The sequence below is a fragment of the Megalops cyprinoides genome, chromosome 4, assembly GCF_013368585.1.
Source record: "Megalops cyprinoides isolate fMegCyp1 chromosome 4, fMegCyp1.pri, whole genome shotgun sequence".
NCBI lineage: Eukaryota > Metazoa > Chordata > Actinopteri > Elopiformes > Megalopidae > Megalops > Megalops cyprinoides.
In genome coordinates, this window is record NC_050586.1 from 38,225,014 (window position 1) to 38,245,939 (window position 20,926).

The following is a 20,926-nucleotide window of genomic DNA, read 5'->3' on the forward strand; positions in this document are numbered from 1 at the left end:
GTCTTGGTTGGCTACTCTGTCACCATGGATACACAGAGTGCATCTGTCTCCAGGTAACCACTCTAATTGCATTATGCAGTATCAGGAAAAAAGACCTTTGTGTCTTTGTTTTCTCACAGAGGAGGTGTATTTGGCTTCTGTATTCAGCAAGCACCATGTAAACGTAACATTGTAAACCCCTATAACATCGAAGCGCTCAGAGTTCTCCCACTTTCCCCATCCTATGCCGCAATTGCACTGACATTCTGTTGTGAAAGACTTGATTTCAGTGAAACTGCGTGTATCCCATGACACCATGAGGCATGATCAGGCAGCTTCACGAGATTCCACTTAATGGTGAAACAGAAGCTCTCAAATGCGAAAGCACATTTCTCGATGCTGCAGCTACGGCCACTGACACAAAACAGGCAAACCAGCTTTTAGTTTTCATTTCTGAAACACACAGGTTTATCTACACATCCTGAACTACAGACAGCATGCTGTGTATTACTCATTAATGACCCTCACCATTAAATGACTCTGTGAAACATATACAAGAGCGTGCTACTCACTCCATCCGGGGGGAAACCAGCCCCCATGAGACCACCTCCCACCCCCATCCATTTCAACAACGACCCAGAATCCGTCCACTCTCCATCCGTCAAAAACACTTTTCTTTTTTTCTGTCTCCTCTTTGTGCTTTTTTTTTTTTTTGTCTTTCACTTCCTCTCCAGTTGTCTTCGGACGGCCTGGGAGGCGGGGTCAGAAGCGGCGAGGACAGGAGGCATTTGGCGAAGGACCCCAAGGGACGGGAAGGAACGACAGGGACCGATTTCCAGACTGCTGGAGGCATCAGCTGTCAGGCGTCAGCTGGGTCTCAATGTCCACCCGGCATATGGGGCACTTCCTGCTGGTGGCCAGCCATTGGTCCACACAGGCCTGATGGAAGAGGTGCATGCACGGCAGCCTCCTGTTAAAGGATATAAGGATAGTAACAATTTGTTAACACAAGACCAAACACATCTCAACACTGAGCGGAAAGTGCGCCCTCAGTTTAGTCAGTAGCAACGAGGGATCATAAAACAAAGAAGGCTGTTCCTTGAAGCTTTTGGGTTTTTTTTTACCAATCCTGTTACTCTATGGCAGAGCTGTGGCTCTCTGCAAATCAGGCTATCTCCCCCTACCCCATGTTGCTGAAGGTCATTGGAGATGCCCACATGGTTGAGCTCACGGGCAGCTGGGAAACGCCAGGAGGGGAACCTGAATGTTCACACATGTTAGGGAGGGACCTTGAGTATGGTAGAGCTATGTATGGTATGGTATTCACAGAGTGCTAGCAGTATTCATACCCAGCAGTACAGCAGTATATTCACACTCAGATGAAGTGGCCTTAGATCTCATGTCTCAATATTTCAGGTTTCAGGGACACGAAACACTTTGACTTCACAATAACTTACCCATAACCCCAATTCTGTACACTCGTGAGATGTGTATACCGGAAACATGACATTAATACAACATAATGCACAATTTTAATACACATTTTTATGAAGTGCACTACATGATATTTTTGGTTTTACAGAACATTTATAAATGCCTTTTGTACAAAATAAGCAGCAGCACGTTTGATGTTAGTCCATCAAAAAGTGGATGAAGCTGCTGCCTGTGGAAGATTAGTACAAACATTATGGATTTCCCAGGTCTTGTCTGAGGTGCGTCAGAACATAAATTACCTGACATCCTCTCCATCTTCTAGCATTGACAGACAAATTGTGCATTTCTCATCCACGTCCGACTCCTCTTCGTCCATAGCTATTTTCAATTCCAAGGGTTTTCTCTGAGGAAAAGAGCAAATCCATCAATGAGGTCACAGCCGGTGCAGCTTCTTGATGTTCCACTTGGCCAGTTATTTTTACTAGAAAAGGGAAGATATGCTTCCCTAGTCAGCACTTACATTGTAAAACAAACATATTTCATAAAATGTATTAAATAAATATATTTTATGTAAATAAATACATTTAAGTACATTAATTTAAGTGTTGTACTTAAATCTGAGTGTTGTTTTTTTGATAAATGTATAGTGTTAGCACCACACTGTAAAACTACAGTCTAGTAATTTTTTATTAAACATGTAGCGCCACTAAATCATTTTGGAGACAAGCATTCATACATGTCCAAACAAGTTGATCTTAGCACAACCTAAGGCAAGCAATCTCTCAAGTTCAGAATATTGTCAGTGAGCTAATTATTGCTATCCACATTGTAGTGACATTTTTGCATTGAACAAGACTGAGCAACAGATGGCCCAAAGCACATAGGCATGTACAACAGAGTAAATGGTACTCTGATATGCCTCTTCAGACATATCATAAATCATACAAAATTTTTATTTTTGAACAGAAGCATAGGTATTTAAAGGACATAAACATTTTCACAGGTATTTATTAGATTATCTACACAAAAACAAGAAATGTGTTTTTAATTACAACATGATTGAGATAACTCAGAATTATGTGGCGAATTATCACACTAAAACAGTCTTGTGCAGTACATTATGCTTTGATTTGTGAAGCTTGATAAACCTCATCAAAATACAAATATTATCTCATCAAGTACAGATACAATTGTGAGTTATGATTCTTCTGTGCACTCCTGGTATGTGCTAATCATTAGAAAACTCCAAAAGTTTTTTTCTGATATGTGTGTGTGTGTGTGTGTGTGTGTGTATATGATATATGAATATTCTAGTGCTCTAGTGTCAGGAATGAGATAGCAGTCTCTGGGTCACCTGCAAATGCACTCCCATTTTGCATAATGCAGGCATAGTGCTAGTTATGTAAATGACTCGTCTGTCGATTAAATTGGGAAAGGATAGCCATGTGCTTTGGCCAAACTCCAGGCACATTCTGCAGAGGGCACACACACACACACACACGCACGCTGTAGCAAAGGGCAAGAGTAGTTACCCCACCCAGCCTCAAACCTGGGTCTACAGGGTATCAAACCTGCAGCTTGACCGCAACACCAAAGAGCCAAGCTCATTGGTATGGCAGTCAGAGCGCGTACTCAAGTATAGTGACAGCACTCTGTCACACTGCCCTCCCCTTCGGGAAGCAATCGCTTATTTTACAAGATGGAAAATGGACAATATGAGGATCCCTAATTTAACCAATTTAACAATTAAACAATTAACATTCAGTCTGTAGGGGTGGGGTGAAGGGCCACCCCTTCACACATGCTCTCACGCACACACGCATACGTGCACACACTCACACACATGCATGAACGCACATAGGCACACACGTGCACAGACACACACACGCACACACACACGTGCACACACACACACACACACACGCATGCACACACACTCACATGCACACAAGCTTGGACCAGAGTGAAGCATCTCAAAAGCAACACTTGGACAGCCATAATGGTTACGCCCCTTTCCTGTTTTTGGCTTTGTATTAATGGTAAAAATGTGCCCCTTTCACAGTGCTTGGTGTTTTTCATAAAGACATTAAAATAATTCCAGTAAAGAAGAAATATTATCCTCAAAAGCTCCCCAGTCCCCCTCTTGTTTTTATGAGACGTTTATTGGAAACTGCTGTATTGAGAGCCAAACAAACTTTGATCCCTGCTTTTAATTAAAGTGAAGAAGGATCCTAACTTGTCTTTCCTGTTTCCCTGGTGAACTGGGTTAGGAAAGTATTCTATGATTAGAAGTGGGGCAAGCTCGTTATCTGTCAGAAACCTTTTGATTAGCCTACCTAAAGGAAGGATAACACATAGATTCCCTTTGCAGATTCTTAAAAGTCAGGCCAAGTTTCTCTGGCTTCTCTGTTTTATCACCTGCAATCAAAGGTTTCATCTCTGCAAGCAACCAAGGATCACTGACAGACGTTATTTGGTATGCAGCACATTTTAATGTGATTTCACTTGCTGAAATGGGGAGATTTATGATAACACTGTGAAATAGCTTTAGCTACACTAATAAAATGAAGTTCATTGTCGTTCACTCTTTCTTGGTTAGAAGGTGAGATATACAGTATCTCTTAAGATTTCGGCTATCAGCGCTGGAGCACCATGACAACAAAGTGACCTTACTATAAAACTATATCCTTTAATTTTATCTTTGAGTTGCATGTCATTCTTTGAGACTTATTAGATGAATATGGAACGACGACACACCTGGAAGCCCAAGTATATGGGTTTGGATAGATCTAAGTCTAAATAAATAAAGAGTTAAATACAGGTTTCAGTGGAAGTTGCTATATGAATGACAGGACTTTAAGCCAATCACAAATCAGAAGGCAGGTACTGCCTGGCTGCCTTCCGGCCCAATGTGCTGCACAAAGATGTTCATTTTGGATGATATCACTTTTAACTTCAGAAGCAATCTGTTTGCAAATTGCTACCAATGCTCTTTTTTGAGAATAGATAATTGGCCTCATTTTCAGTTAGTACTTCAGAGGTATCCATAACAAATTTGTGTTTTGCTAAGTGTTTGGTACCTCGCTGGATTCTGTGCAATTACACAAACCACGTATTAATATCTGACTATTTAGCATAGCATTTTCTTGCAGTTATGCTGTACCTAATTTGCCACAGACAGTATAATTACACGAGTAAATAATTCATTTAACATAAAGTATTGCCTTCTATTGTATTCTGTCTATATCCTAATTGGTACTTGTAATAAAATGCTTGATTGGTGATGGGGGGTTCCTCACCTTCTTGTATTTGTGAGGGAAAGTGAACCTCTCTATAGTAGTTTGTACAGCCCCTCGATTCACACTTCCAAGCCTGTCCTCCAGCTGCAGCAGCTCCTGCAATTTGTAACACATGGGAAGAGAAGGAGATACTTATCCAAGGGACCATCTGAGAATATACCGAGGAGCACAATCGGCCTGAGTCAGCAAAGTTGTTCTGGCAAAGAGAATAAGGTCATGGAAGCAGGGCTCAGATCTTTATGATTTATTTTAATCATTCACCTACAGCAATAAAGAACACAGCAGTGTGAGACACAGGCAGGGTGTTTTGTGACAGACCAGAAACCCCACACCCCCATTATAATCCCCCCCCCCCCCTCTATAAATGACACACGGAACATACCTCAGACGCCAAAATTATCATGGCATTTGTCTTTAAGGTTCAAGATCCTCCCATAATAGTCAACCCTAAGCTGTATCCCAAAAGCTGACATTTTCATTCAATTTCTGGCATTTCTGGAACGTGACAAGAACCATGACAAATGGAGCTAAAAAAAGAAACAAGCAATAACTCGAAGATTGACCAATCCCCTGAGCAGAGGTATTACAGAGGAGGTTCTGACATGCAAGCGGACCACAGAGAGTGGCACTCACTCACGCCTAATGCATTCACTGTCACGGGAGGGTGGAAAATTTGAGAGGACGGGCAAGGCGGAGATGAGAGGCAATCTGACAGTACCTCATAGCTCTCCCGTACGGCGGACGCGTGACGTGACGGATTGAGACCTTGCAGGGCCAGGAGGTGCAGCTGAGGGTATGGGTAGTTTCTGATTTCATGGACAACCTGCAAAAGACACAATCACTCACTCTGGGATCTGCTGTCACCATTCTATATTGTCAGATAAAGTGGCAGGATGAGCCGCTTGTGGATTTTCATTGGCTGTAGCATTTGTGTTTTTTTTTCAGTTTGTTCTGCCTCTTTCCCCATTGACTTACAGCTGAGTTTAGAAGTCACAGAGAGGGTGGATTCAAAGCTTGAATATCTATCTCTTGGCTTCCGTGGTTGTATCAATGTTTTGTGCATTTTATTATTCTCTGTGTGTGCATTATTAAATACACATGCAGAGAATACTCAGTTTTGTTGTTATTATGCTTTGGGGAGCCGAAACAGCATATGCTCCACCTTAGCAAATTCATCTTTAAGTTGGGACATGACTATAAATTTGAATTTGTTGTGTCTGTACAAGCATTCTCTGTTTTTGTAATCTGCCCTATAGGTGCGTTCTTGGGTGCATCTGATTAGAAATGCAGCATATCAAGGGGTCGCTTTTTTTTTTGAGAATCATTTGAGAGAATGGTCTGAGAGAATGTTTTGAACTTGACATTAAACTGAAAAGACTGATATGACTAACATTCAAATGTAAACACCCAACTGTTGTTCCGTCTTTAAAAAAAAGGTCAGCCATTACTTGCTTCCTTTTTAGAAGCCTGAAAAGAATGTTACAGTAAAAACGTCACATCTCCCAGTGAGGTAGCTAGATGGCTATACATTTCTGCCACAGCAAACATTGAAAGCTCCTTTTCTGTAGTAGTTGTTTCAGGTTTTATTATAGAACATCTTCTGTGCCCACTATAGGGCAGATTACAAAAATAGAGAATGCTTGCATTGCAATGGCAAATCAGATGAAACCAGCTCATGAGAATACTTAATAAAATGTTAAAGTAATTAGTGACTTTAAAGAATGAATGCTGCTTTTTCTTCTATTCTGATCTGTCTACTGTGTCTGCATCATTGTTGTATATTTATAGCTGTCTTGAATGACTCAAAGTCCTTTTTAACTCAAGCAATATACAAATGGTTTAATTGCAACTGTGGTGGTTAAGCTGAAACTGTGGTCAACTGAAATCAGACTGTGACCTCCCACTGTGGTGGTGATTATTGTAACTCAGCCATACTGAAGTGGACCCATCCTTGAACTTGAAGATTACATGGTTCTCCATGCAGTTTAGCTTCATGTTTGTTTTGTAGAATGTCATTAAAACGGTGCGTCAAGTAATTCAGTCTTTGGAGTTGTAAAAAAAAAAGCACAGATTAACTCACAACTTGTGCTGGTGATGTGGTCCTCGGGAAATGGTGCATCCTGGGAGATGCCAGGTAATGCTGATAGTGCTGTGGGAGCTGTCGGAGGTGATACTGATGGTGAGGCAGGCCTGCATCCACACTTAGATCCCTGAGGAGGAAACAGAAGGTTTCTGCACGGTGCGCACACACACAGCAAACGCAAAGGCAGGAAAATAACGATTTGTGTCATTTATAAATATTCAGGGGTGAATCATTGGTTCTGTATGTCTCCACTGCATATTCCCATATATAGACAGAGACAGAGAGTTGAGAGGGAGAAACACAAATGGATGTAAGAAGGTAGAAGATTTAGCTTTTTTCACTTTGAAAAAACTCTTTAGAAGTCTAATTTACCAGTCAGTGCCTTCCGCCAGGTAGCGGGGCTGTTGCGCAATTGGTTGAGGGAGGTGCAGCGAGGGGATGTAGTCGTAGCCAGAGCGCAGCCGGTGCGGATGGAGGGGGATTCGCTCTTGGGTGCGTCTGATTAGAGGTGCAGCGCATCAGAGAGTCAGTGTTTTTGTGAATCGATCTTTTGTAAGAATGTCATAATGAACAGTTTGGCCTTAAACTGTAAAGACTTATAGACCTGCGTGATAATCGATTCAGTGACCTGCTGACAGAGATGCATGTTTAGAGGAGTCTGATATGCTATATCAGATATTTGGCTCCTGCATTTCTTTCATCCCCTTTCCTTATCAAGGAGGATCCAGTTGGATGTTCTCTTTCAGACCACACACTTACAGCCATTACGAGCCAGCAAATCAGCAAAGCTTCAACAACAAGAGAGGTAAAACTTTCAAGTTGAAGCACACAGAGCTAGTGAATATACAGAATGCCTGTAGCTGAAGCACTGTAGTTACCTTGGGTGCGGGAGGATCCTGCGATGCTGGGCCTCCAGGAGCTGCTGCTGGATGAGGTATTGCTGGTGTAAAGCCTGAGGTAGGAAGGGGGGTCCTGGGACGTCCTGGTACTGCGGAGCTGGCAGGGACGCGAGGGGCTGGTGGAGCTGCGTGGCGTGCTGGTGAGCGGGGGGCAGGTGGTGGGTCATGCCTGGCTGGGACTGGGCCAGGTGGGGCAGGGAGAACTCGGTGGACATCGGGGCTTGCGGGCCTAGGTGGAAGTGCCGGCAGGAGGTAGGGTGGCTGTGCTGCTGCCTGCTGAAATGCGCCCCTGGAAGAAGAATGACATCGCATCAAACCATTGAGCATGATCTTTGCTGAGTCAGTGTCAGTGCTTTACCCAGGCCCTCTCACAATGGTAAACATCTCAAGTTGTGAATTATGATGATCAGCTTATGAGGGTTGGGAAATGACTTACTGGTGATGCCCTTACCCGTTTTTCATTATTCGATATACTTACCTACTTTTCACTCATTGCATTCCTACTCCAAGGCTTTCCATGTAGGTACAAGTGAACACTCAGTAACATGTATATCTGGTGCAATGCATAGTGACTGGTGTCAGAGGTATGGTACATTCAGATCCCGGGGACTGGCTCCTCACCTCAGAAGCAGACTTGACCTGAAGTGATTTCTGTCACTGTGTAATTAAAGCTTGACAGGTGTCCACAGCTGCCACCTACCTTGCCACACCCATGGCATTGATTTTGATGAATGAAGTCAATCATCAGAGTTACATAATCCTTTTTGGTAACCTTTTTCTGTAGAAGGACAGAGCATAGAAATGTCCTTCAAGGTGTAACACATCACCTCTTATCATACTCAAATTTTTAAAGGGTATTATTTGTACATATTTACAGTACATACAAATAATAACTTTAAAATGAACAAAGTATGAAAACTGAGAAATATGAGTCCATTTCCTTATTGTACAAACTGAAAAGAATGTAAGGAGCTAATCCTTTGTTTGTAAGAAAACTCCTTCAAACAGCTGGGATACAGAATTTCTCACGAGAAGCCACGTAACTATAGAGCTGTGAGAACAGATTCTCATATAAGTCACTTGTAACTGACTGTAATGCTAAATTTTCATTGTCAGTCCTTTACTTACAAGTGCTTTTAGTTATCATTATCATTATTATCAGTATAACCAATTGACTTTTAATTATGTGGCTTGTTAAAATCTCTTGAGGACAGCCTGAATAATAATTAAATGAGATCAACTATGCATGAATATTTAAAATTAATCCCAGTACTTGCATTATTTATACATGAATAAAAAATAAAAAAAAATATATATCAAAAGTATCAGCTGTAGTACAGATCTTTTAGATAAGAGAGGTATGATAAAAAAGCAGCGTTAGCAGTGGAGGTGGTGGTGGCAGTAAAGGCAGTGGTATTAGTGCAGGCAGAATTGATAAGCAGTCATTCATAATAAGGAACAGACCAACTGAAACCAAGAAATAAGAGAATATGTAACAGTGTATATGATAAATTGAAAGTGGACAGCTGTTTTGTGTCTCTTGTGAAACACACACAGTTTCTTCTGTTCTGTTGTTTCTGTACAGTATAAAAGTAGTTCAATATTTTGGCATGTATTTCTGAAATTTAATATCTTTTTTTCCCTCTTTTCCTTCTAGGATTGATGAAGCAAACATTCTTGTACCTAAATTCAAGCAGCACATTCTTGCAAAGGAAAAAAAAACATGATTTATGATTTTGGATGGGTGCTGATATGGTTTTTTACTGTGACATGGTACATGAACATGGGCTGTTAATGTATCTGACTCAATGTCTGCATCTGCCATAGGGGATTTCATAAATGTAGAGGAAACACTGACTTTGACATCCCTGGTGCACCAGCTTCCAGCACCAGCCCAGGCCATCCGCTAAGAAGATCATGATGTTCATGCTGGGGATGAACTCCCTGGAGATGCTCTGTCATCCCCCCCCCCCCCCCCCCCCCACATACACAAACACACACACACACACACACCTCACCGTGAAGGTCAAAGACATGATATTACAGCTTTCTCTCATAATCCCTCCTTCTGTCAATTATATTCTGTTTTCTGTTACATTCCTGACAACTGTCAAAGGAAGGCCTAGTAATCTATTTTATTAATAGTATTTCATGAAAAAGTAATAACAAATAATAATTGCATAATACATACATACATTTATGTAATTATTGTAATGTAATTATAAAATTATTTTTTTACGTGACTTTTTTTCAATTTGCATGAAATTGAGTAGACAATGTCTCTTCATTATTATCATTGAAACAGTCCATATAAACCATTTAGCCTGAATATATATTCATGAATGGAAATATGCCTTATGAATGGTTCTGTATCGTTTTAAGATGGCCTTACAGACAATTATGTCTCATTACCTTAAGATAATGGTATTGTTTTTGGCAGTTTGTTTTATGCAATTGGAATACATTGATGAAATATACTGTGATATTACCTGATATATTTTGAGTAATGTCTTTGGGTATCTCAGATTTAAATACGTGTGGAATTCAGAAAGCATATAAATAAAGAGTCCTCTCCATCAAATATATCCCATTATAATACCAGCACTGTCTTCATGTTCTTTGTATATGCATGATATTTAGATTTGCCCAGGTATTATTAGTAAAGTAAAATCTTTTCTTTTCGTGTGAAACCATTGACGGTGTGATGAGTAACTCAACTATGATATTAACTATGAATTAAAGTCATCTGCATTCATTTGTTGTTATCAGTGTTATATTCTTCACCCAAAACTCAATATGAATATCAGCACATCACTAACCATAAGAATCCATAACAAAAACATTTGGTTGTTTTTAAAATGACAGAAAGTTAGATGAGTTATTGTTCATTATTCAGCTGCACACCTGCATTTCACCATTTCTACCTATACAAAATTGTTGCGCATAAAATATTGATATATACTTGAATCCAACTCACTTTGACTCCAGCAGTTATGATCACATCAAATGAAAGGAACAGTCATTTTAATGTGGAGTTGGATCATAATGGATTGCACCTTTTCCTATTGAGAGGTGGTAATGTGTTCATAATGAATGCATCACCAGTGGATGTAACACAACACTCTCCTCGAGAGGAAACACAATCTAAATTTTAATGAGTCATGGGCAGACAGGTCTGGGTAGACTCATGCATAGACACATTAAAGACAAACACTCCTGGACTCCTAAATGACTTCTAAACCATGATACTTCCTGTTCTGGTCGGTGAAGGAGTGGGAAGGATGACTATGGGCACAATTAGTGGCGGCCTAATTTTAAATAGATTGCACACTGCCATAGTGAGGAATGTCAACAAATTGCAAACATTTTGCTCAATCTTTCTCCTTTTCATTTTGCAAACACCACATTTCCATTGAAACTGTAAATAAACTGCTGTATACTGTAAATCTTATCCAATACCAGGGTAAGAATAAGCATTGATAAGAGTTTTATCCTGCAAATGCCTGGAGTTACTTGGGTGGTCCAACACCCATGCACAAAATACTGCAGGAGGCTTTGATCATTTTGAGGTATTAAGCAGTATACACAAATGTGCTTAACTGTTTCAAGCTCAACAAAAATAAGTACATTCATTCTAATCATGGAATATAATACATAGCTCTTATAACTGTTAAAAACATATGCTCATACCTCAAGAATTATCCTGCTTCAGCTTTATAGAGAGGCTTGCTGACAAAAGCCAGCATATGTGTTTAATTTGCTGAGAAATGCTGGCAAACAACAGCATGAAACCAGGCATTTTAAAAAGACACAAGGAAGTGATGTGCCCTGAAACATTAAACAAAGATTTAGGTGCTTGAGAAAAGCAGCTGCAATCGGACGTAGGCCAGCTCACAGATGCTTTTGCAAAAGTTGGAAGAAGTATACAGAGGGTCAGGACGCCTCTTTTTTTGTGTTTACTTGCAATTGTTGAGGCATGAACACCATGCCAAAATCAAGAGTCAATTAAACCAGCATGTATTCAAATGGGACTAAGACTGAGCAGCCCCCAGGTTTTTCCTTTTGCCATTTAGACAAATGAGACTGTAACTGTGGCACACAGAGCAGTACAGATCAGGTGTGTAATAGCCTACATCAATGAGACAGAAGAAAAAGGACATGCTAATATTCCTCTCTACAACAGATAGAAGATGTTCTTTGACATGACAAGTCGATCCTTAGTTTGCAAGACAGGGTCTTTCATTTCAGAATATTGTTGCATGTTGCTCTCAAGAAGCAATTTTTATAATGGGAAAAAAACAAGGATTTAATAGTTATTTAATAGTCATTAAAGAAAAGGCTGCCAATTGTGTAATAGTTCATTGCATGATTTATAGTCAAGACTTGTCAGAAGTGTTCTTGAAGACCTCAGAACTACACTTATGGTAGTAATTACAACAGCCTCAGCAGCCTTTACAACTCCAAGGTTCTGATTCAACATTTCTTTTGGGCAAGGATGCAAGTAACATGCTCCCAAAATGAAGTCAGCCTGTGACAAGTCATTTATGATAGTTGCCATTGTCAGCGTGCATTTTTTCTGTCAGACCCAAGTGGCATGTGAAATGCTTAGGTGGATCTACGGGTTGGTCTGCAAAGCTAACCATGAATTCCTACACTGGTAAGGGTTAGGAATAAGATAGAAGCACCAATGGACAGTACAGAAATTTCACCAATTGCACAGGAGGGAAAATGAAGCAAGGTGACAGACATTCACTGAGTATAATGGAATGCAATTTAAAAAAAAAAAAAAAAAGGCTGATGAAAATTGCCCATCGGTGTGGAAAGCATGTGACGCGGTTGCCCGGAAACACGACTAATAAAATCAGTGAGCTTGGGAAAGAAGACGTTTCTCAGTTTTCCTTGCTGTCAAAACAATCTGTGGGCAGGCTTCCAGAAACTCTCCATGGGTATGTTTGAAGTCACATTAAAGCACATAAAACAGGCTGTTTACTGTTTTTCAGAAGACAGAACCATGGGGTTATGAATCCCCATTGTGCAAAAATTGAGGACACTAAATGCTGAACATCTCAATTGAGAAGACGAGTATAGATATACTCAAAATTTGTTATATAATAGGTACATTATGGAAGTAAAGAACTCTGCATTTCCAGGGCCAGAATGTGCTACAGATACATATTTTTACCAATATATACATATTTCAAACAACATATCTGGAACTTTCTCCAGTGCCTTTGTAATCCAAACATACTTGAGCCACAAACTGGATGTACGGTATACAGTATTTTCTAACTTGCTATTTTGAACATTGCATCAAGCATTCTGTCTCTGGGCAGGGATTCACAGGCCCTAGGATCTCATTAAGTCATGTGTCTCAAAAATGTGTATTAAGATTACCATTTTAGTTTCTGTCACTATAAATGTGGGATGTTCCTAATACAGCTATCACATATTGGGAATTATCTCATTACTTTATGTACTGTATTTTCTAGGTGCTTTGCAGTATGTTTTCATTATCAACTCGTGGGTTTGTGTGTGTGTGTGTGTGTGTGTGTGTGTGTGTGTGTGTGTGTGTGTGGTAACCTCTGTTGTAAAGCACACACTGCAATGGATTATTGTTCAATGGATTAATGATACGCACAGTGTACAAACCCTGATATTACATATTTTTTCCATCAAATCACTTTTTCATGGCATTTTGTCAGATTAATGGTCAACAGCTGAGCTGAATGTTTAGTTATATCTCTATATATATATTCAAATAACAGATGGAGCTGCAATCCAAATTGTATATGTACAGAGACAAAACGTGGAAATGAATGTGATGAAACCAGAAGGTGGTAGCTGGCTAAGAACTGCTGTTTCTTTGTTTTACTGAGCTGCAAGAAGAGAAGGAAAGCATTTTTCAGCTAACACATTCAATCATACGACTATGTGACATTGTAAGCAAGGTTATGACATTGCTCTACAATAATATGAATTAAACATACTACATTACACATTATTAACATATTATTTCTCCAGTGCTACCCATATTAGCATAGGTCAAAGCTTAAGCCTACTGACCTGACAACCACATTGTCTACAGTAAGTATACCCTCTGGTGTAGTCATTAACATTCTGGCTAAAAGCATGATATAGAGTCCCTTGTCTTTGGAATACTTCCATTATACTGACGATGAAAATTTGAGAAAAGCAGACATGGTATCTGAAGTGTTATAAACACATCGCCAACTCCCGATCTATCATTTAACCAAGAAGTGATTGTGGATTTTTTAGCTTTCTACTGGAAATGCTACTACTTCCACTAACACTACTTTCTGCTGGAATTGTTACACCCATGTTGTAAACTGTAGGGACTGGTTTGAGGCATGGACAGGAATAATTAGTGAGAGAGCCTCCATTGTTTTCACAGCCATCGTTTCTTCCAGCCAGACCAACGCAATGTCAAGCTGCAATCAAGAAGAGTAGCACTCTCTGTGATGGATAGACAATCAGCTTAGTGGCTGTGGATTCATTAGGAGCCATATTGGTGCTGTGCACATTATACCCAGCACTTTAGCATAGTCTTCAATGTGCCAAAATACACAAAACACGCACCTGCTCCAACCATCATACCACTGAAGGTAGGGTATAACTATAAGAAGGTATATTTATAGAAATAAATATTGCGTTTTACTAAGTATAGTAGTTCCCACTTTTATTTTCTATTTTCTATATTATTTTATATTCTGCCTCAGTAATGATCTTTACAGTACCCTCTACAGAACCGAAAAGACTGGATACAGTTCTTTCATTAGACCAAAACCATTCTGCACAAATGATCAATCTCCCCCCAGACAGCATTGACAAACCAATCAGGTCTGTCCTGTTGCCAGAGCCGAGGTAAAGGTGACCTCAGGTGTAATTTCATCAGTGAGGAGTTTCAACTCAAGAAATAAATAAGAAATACGGTCCACGGCAAACAGCCTAATCCCCCACCCCAAACCCCCCGCCCCCCCACCACCACCACCACCACCACCACCACCCCCATTTTGGAGTGCATTCTGAACACGCCTCTGCTTCTCCCTGAACTCATCTGTCACTGGAGCAAAGTCCATTTGGAGGTGTGGCAGCCTCTTCTCACTGTGAAGAGCATATATTACTGCCGCACTGCACAGCACGTTCGCTAACAGAACCAACAAGTACTCTCTCCCATAACCCACTGACTTCAGTACAGTACACTCCAAAACTATGTCTGGGGTATGTTCTCCAACAAAAATGATGACATGGTATCCACCTCAACACTATTAACTGTTGCAGACACTCTCAGATTTGACACTGATAATAAAATGTAGTATTCCTCGGGTTATCCGAGGGTAAGTGAAATGACAAATTATTTGGGCAGAAATAACTGTTCAATAGCATGTGGAGATGACTACATGATCAGTTTGCTTTAATAGTGATGACAGCACTGAAACACAAATCGTCTTCTAAAACAAAAACTCGGAAAATAACAGTGTAGAAAAACAAAGCTACGCTGAGTGTTTAGTCTCTCTCCAATAAAATAACATCCTGCATATGTTTGTCTGATGGCCATGTGACTTTCCTTTGATGTCACTTCTGTTTCCCCCAGGCACATTAGACTAGAATTCAAACGGACACAGGTACAACCTTCTACCTTAATGCTGCATTCAAGTCACATAGAAATTGTTACTGCCATGACAACTCAGGCGCTCAGCAATCATAGCAAACTGCAACATATTTTAAATAATTCATAGCAGATATAAATACTGAAAGCGGAGTTCTGTATCCTTTAAGGAGAAAGTAAAGTTGTGTATAGTGTTAAATACGAAATCCGTATTTGGCAAGATCCAGTTTGTGGAAGAAATGTGTTTCTTTAGGTGTTTTTGGCTTCACTAGCATCTTCCTTTGGCACAGAGAGGTATTTCATTACTTTATAGCTAGCAGATGACTTTATACAGAGAAACTTGACTTCAACTTTTCATATTGTCCACTTGTAGAGCTAGCTATTCACTGAAGAGATTCAGACCAACTGCCTCACTCGGGGGTGCAATGGGAGCACCACATCTGGCATTTAAACCGGCAAGCCCAGTATCATAGTCACACTACCATAGTTAACACATCGGTTCCTGCAGCTTTAGTTATGTTTCTGGAATACTTAGCATACCATGTCTATACAGTAAAATTCCAACAGACCATAAGTTTGTAACAGCTGGAAACTACCGCTGAAAAAACAAGCAAGATCAGAAGCAGGGATCTGTCATGCTATGCTTCCATTTTCTCCCCCTAGTTTTCATGGATCTGTCCCTGTTGGAAAACCCACATGCATAAATGTGAACACTGCCTATTGATTAAGCATAATGATGACTTACATAATTGCACTGCTCTGTGTCAAGATTACTTGCCTTCGAAATGTCATGACCTTGGTCTTTTGCATTATTGATACATTGCCTGTTTTATGGTTTGTATATATCCCCATAGTGCTGCTGTCATCATCGGTAGAGTGACATTTTACTCAATAACTGCAATGAACTCAGTTCAGATGAATGAAGCAATTGATGTACAAACCATCAGCACTAAGGGAGGCCCAGACTCTTTCATATACTTTACTGGCTAATTATTGTAAATTCCAAAAAACAAACAAAATTCACAACAACATGTTGAATTCTTGCAACATGGCATTCTGACCATAAATTGTATTAAAATGCATGTGAATTGTCTGTCATTCCATTTTAACACATTTAATGCAAAAAATGCAAAGGTAATTTTATTCAACTGTAGTTTGTTTGGTACTATATTTGTTTTAAGAATTTACTGGAGAATTGTATTAGAGTATTTAAAATAACTCAAAATAAATGTACCTGTGCATAACCAGGTGCACCAGATAACCATCATCAGCATCGCAATCGTAATAAATCCCATCCAAGTGACATGTTGCACAAACATTCATTTTCACTAACACTGAAACCTAGAAGTAGTTTAACATGTTAACATATCCTAATAATTCTGATCATTCAGATCTACACCAAAACCTACAACATCTCATGAAAACTTACTGTATACCCTTAAGTCAACATGAATATTTTGACTTGCACTTTCAAGATACTGGTACAGGTCAGGAATATCTTCATCAGCTTATTGTCATGAAATCACTTGATGAGATGGAGACTTTTTCTGTAAGGTAGCTACCACTTATGTTTTGGCACAATGCCTGCATATTTAACTTAAGCACCTCCCAAACTGACATTTATGTGCATCCCTTTGCCATTGGGTGGTCAACTTTTCACTCAGGCAGCGTTATTCCTTTGTTTAGGTGATGTCAGAATGTCCCTAACTTCATCTGTAACAAAAATGATACCAATGCAATAAAATCTGTAACTTCTGCGTTGCGCTCTCACTGTACTACTCCAAAGCAGGCTTCCCTTTGACAAAATTATGAGCTTGACAATTTTGTCTCTTGACCATTTCCAAGACCAAACTAACTTATATCCCTAGGTAGACAAGTGCTCATAAGGACTCCACTTTTTCCTGTTTTAAAAGAACATGCAAAACCTCGAAGCTGTTGACTCAAAACTGATCCTGCAAATTACGAGGAAAACAGGCTCTAGTGTTACTTCTAATGCTCACAGTTCATGAAGTTTGGCCCAGGAATAGATGTTTTGGCTGGTGGTATCCTTTGACAGCAAATCCCAGTACCACTGTTAAACTCCCTTTAATAGAATAGAACCTATATTTGTTTCCTTTGAACTTGGCGTAGCTTGACAATAATTTTTCAAGCCTGTGCCCCATGGACTCTGTGGATGTTGCTATAAAGTATACCAACAGCTTAAAATCAGTAAAACATTCAAAAGCATTCTAATAACCATTTCCTACATAATGCATGTGAATTTAAAAAGGGACCCCCTATAATAATTTCCAAATAATTTCATCATTTAGACAAGTTATTCTGAACTCTGAGGTTTCTGGAACACAAAATTTGCACAATACTCCTTTCACTGTGTAACATGCAGAACCTACATTAGCGGATGGTGGAACTTTAGGATGCTTTACACCATGGTGAAAATGAGTGAAACTCCTAAAACCTGCAGAAAACCGGCAAAATCTACATTGCATTTGGATCAGTGTAAACATTATCAAGCTGAGACTTGAAGGTGCAGTTTACAGCCTTTCCTTCACACAAGACACTTCATATCTTGTTTGGTCAGTTTAGGAATATTTTTGAATTTTCATTCAAACAAACTTGCATGTCATTTTCCCAAAATGACTGGTCAAATTTTATATACATAAAAAGAATGAGATTTCTCGCTTTAAAGCAGGCGTCCACAATATGCATAAGGAAACATGACTAACTGACTTCTTAATAATGAGAAACGCAGTTTATAAATGTTCCATTTCTTGCCTTTTACTTATTAAGATTAATTCACAGGGAAAGAGGCTGTTTTTTATCTTAGGATTTTAACGCAGAGATACAACTGCACCTTCAAGCGCCTCAATACAATTACCACAGCGATGACTGCAGATAAACTCACTCTGGCCTCATGATGGAAAAAGCAAGGAAACAGTCAATCTGTCACAGCAGGGAGGGGTGTTGGGGGTAAGACAATAAATGGATATCAGCAAGAAGCACACTGAAGGTTAGGAAAAATACTATACTCTTTATTGAAAAATATTAGTAAATGTGGAATTGTGTAATAATAATAATTACATGCAAAAAAACAACCAAAGACAAGGCCCACCATGCTCCGTTTAGGGTTAACAGAACAAAAGCGGCATCCAATGAGCAGATGTGTATGCTACAGCACATTACAGTACAGCAGGGTACATCTTTTCTACAGGAAGATTACATTGGAATTTACTATTCAATGTAAAAAACAAAATAAGAATATGACCATGCTTTAACTTCTAATACAAGAACAAAAAGGTAGAGAACCACAACCAAAGAATAAAGACATTTTTACTCTGAGGATATCTATAGCAAGTGCAGGAAATACAAACATCCCTGTGGAATGGACAGCATTTTGTGCTTTGGAGATAGGTAGAGAATTTGCATAGCAATGAATCACCAGGGGCATGTTTATCATTAGTAAATTGTTTGGGCCTTGGTAAAGCCAGTTATTTCTATAAATGCGTATGGGTTTTATGGACATACATTTTAAAAAGGAACAAAGGGCTACACACACGGACAGGATTATGACTGGCCATTTAACAACTGACACAGGTGCAGTGTACCATTGCATTAGCACTGAATTAGTTTCAGCTAGGTCGCTTTCGGGTGTAAATTATTTCAACGATCACAGAATGAGACGGAGCAATGACCGCTTTACACCATTTAGATACAAAATGTAATTCAATTTAACGTGACTTGATATTACACTGATGAAAATATTATCAACGCCAATTTCGGCCGAAATATGAATTCAGCTCGGTACAATGCACCCTCTTTGGAGAAAATGAGAACGAAAATGTGACAAATCCTGGTGTTCGATCAAGCAGCGCTATAATCGAATCTACACAAAATGTATCCACTTTACAGGGATTTACAGTATAATGCAGTCTACTTCAGACTGGATGGGGGTACACAATGACATTTGTTTTAACCTCTAGTGCTACAGTGGGTTATTCACTATACATCAACTTGACAGAAAAAGACAAAAGGTTTTCTATAGAAGATGTTATATTTTAGTCTTTTACAAGAGGATACTTTATAACTAAGTTCTCTTTTTAAATACCAATGTCGTCTTCTGATGGAAAGAGGAAATGAGGAAGAAGGGATTCACAATACAGCTAAATGCAGAGTACAGGCAGAGGCCACACCACACAGCAGCAGATGATCATTAGCTACACAATGGAGGGGGACGACAAAGATCTGATAAATGCAGAATGTAGAGCCAGCCTCCATACTATGAAACGGGGAAAAAAGAACAGAAATAAAGCACAATGAAATTGTTGGTGCCAACGTGTTTCAGGAGGAACGTCATTTTTTATGATCATTTGCTAGCTTGCAATATAATCAGCACAGACGAGGAGAGTCTGAAAATAGGAGCTAGCGTGTCAGCTAGTTACCTGGGTTTTCTTAGAAATCGATAATCTGCAAGTTTTAGGTGACTAATTTGCGTTTTGTATCATTAACCTAAAACCGCCCTCAAAACCCTAAGATAGCTATCCAAGCTGTTCGTTAGCTATCCAAAGGTGCAAGGTTCCCGTTAGCTATGTTAGCTTAAAAAAACACCACTTCCCTGTCGCCTAGCATTCTTGAATAGCTCGGTAGTGTACACATTGTTTTCAAGAACATAATACCACTAACTAGCCTGGCTTTTTCAATAAATATCCACCTAGCTGGCTGCCCAGCTACCGTTAGCTATTTCATAAGAAAACAACTCTTGCTAGCACAGACAGCAACCTATGGTAGTACAGTAATCCGAGGCAGACGTGGTACTTCGCTATCTAACGTTAGCTAGAAATATTTTTGCCATAGCTGTCTGTCAGGCAGTTTAGCTAACGTTAACGTTACAGTATAGACAGCCAAGCTAACGTTAGCTAACCATTTTGTCACCACAAATGAATTCAACGCACGGTAGCCAGCAAGTCAGGCAAATCCACGTTATTCTGTTTTAGGTAAAATACGACATCAAAATAATGTGGCTATCATGTTAAGAGAGACAAAAATGCCAGCCAGGCGGTTAACACTGGCTAGCTAGCGAACCAACATTAAACGAAGACAGATCGATGGTTTAGCTAACTTAGCTAACGTTAGCAACTTGCGTTAAACCTCTCAACAGTGCTAGGTAAGGTCAGGAACAAACCGTAACGTGATTAGCTAACGTTAGCTAGCTAACATCTCGTTTATTTTTGACTGACTGCTGACCCACACTAACATATGTGTGTGATTTTTAGAAAACAAATTTAAAAAAAAAAGTACAATACCTCTATTTCTTACAGAGCCAAACACAGGAAGAACCAGATATCCAACATGCACTAGAACCATCCTGGTAACCTCTGATAGCGCCACAGATCAGTGCACTTACAGATGGCCCATGAAAAATGGTCTCTTCCAATCTCCCATATATTCAAATGGAGTACAGATCATACAGCTCCCTCCCGGACAAAGACAGGATTAACCAATCGCATAACACCCATGCTAAAGCACTGACTTCCTGTCCTCACAAGAGGTGGTAGCGCACCACGATATTAGAGGGAAAGGAAGCGCACTCTCCAAATTTTTAATTAGTAGA

The 20,926-nt window shown here is 39.7% G+C and overlaps 1 protein-coding gene across 2 annotated transcripts; it reads right to left on the bottom strand.

Moving 5' to 3' along the window:
- Positions 1-487: 487 nt before the first annotated feature.
- On the bottom strand, positions 488-20,749 carry LOC118777211 (E3 ubiquitin-protein ligase RNF165-like). Of its 2 annotated transcripts, XM_036527978.1 has the most exons (8): positions 20,619-20,749; positions 7,674-7,983; positions 7,168-7,293; positions 6,793-6,922; positions 5,431-5,535; positions 4,713-4,808; positions 1,713-1,816; positions 488-949 (listed from the first exon to the last, which is right to left on the bottom strand). In XM_036527978.1, the coding sequence occupies exons 1-8, from the start codon at positions 20,677-20,679 to the stop codon at positions 832-834; spliced, it is 1,050 nt and encodes a 349-aa protein (XP_036383871.1). In that variant the 5' UTR covers positions 20,680-20,749; the 3' UTR covers positions 488-831. The 2 variants fall into 2 exon arrangements, with proteins under 2 accessions (XP_036383871.1, XP_036383872.1); XM_036527979.1 differs by lacking the exon at positions 7,168-7,293.
- Positions 20,750-20,926: the final 177 nt, after the last annotated feature.

What these genes read in the sequence shown, in the direction of transcription:
- LOC118777211 (XM_036527978.1), bottom strand. Translation starts at nt 20,679, where the DNA reads ATGGTTCTAGTGCATGTTGGATATCTGGTTCTTCCTGTGTTTGGCTCT. An exon ending in AGGATCCTCCCGCACCCAAG is followed by an intron (nt 7,294 to 7,673) that starts GTAACTACAGTG and finishes ACCTCTAATCAG; the next exon opens with ACGCACCCAAGAGCGAATCC. An exon ending in CTGGCGGAAGGCACTGACTG is followed by an intron (nt 6,923 to 7,167) that starts GTAAATTAGACT and finishes TTTCCTCCTCAG; the next exon opens with GGATCTAAGTGTGGATGCAG.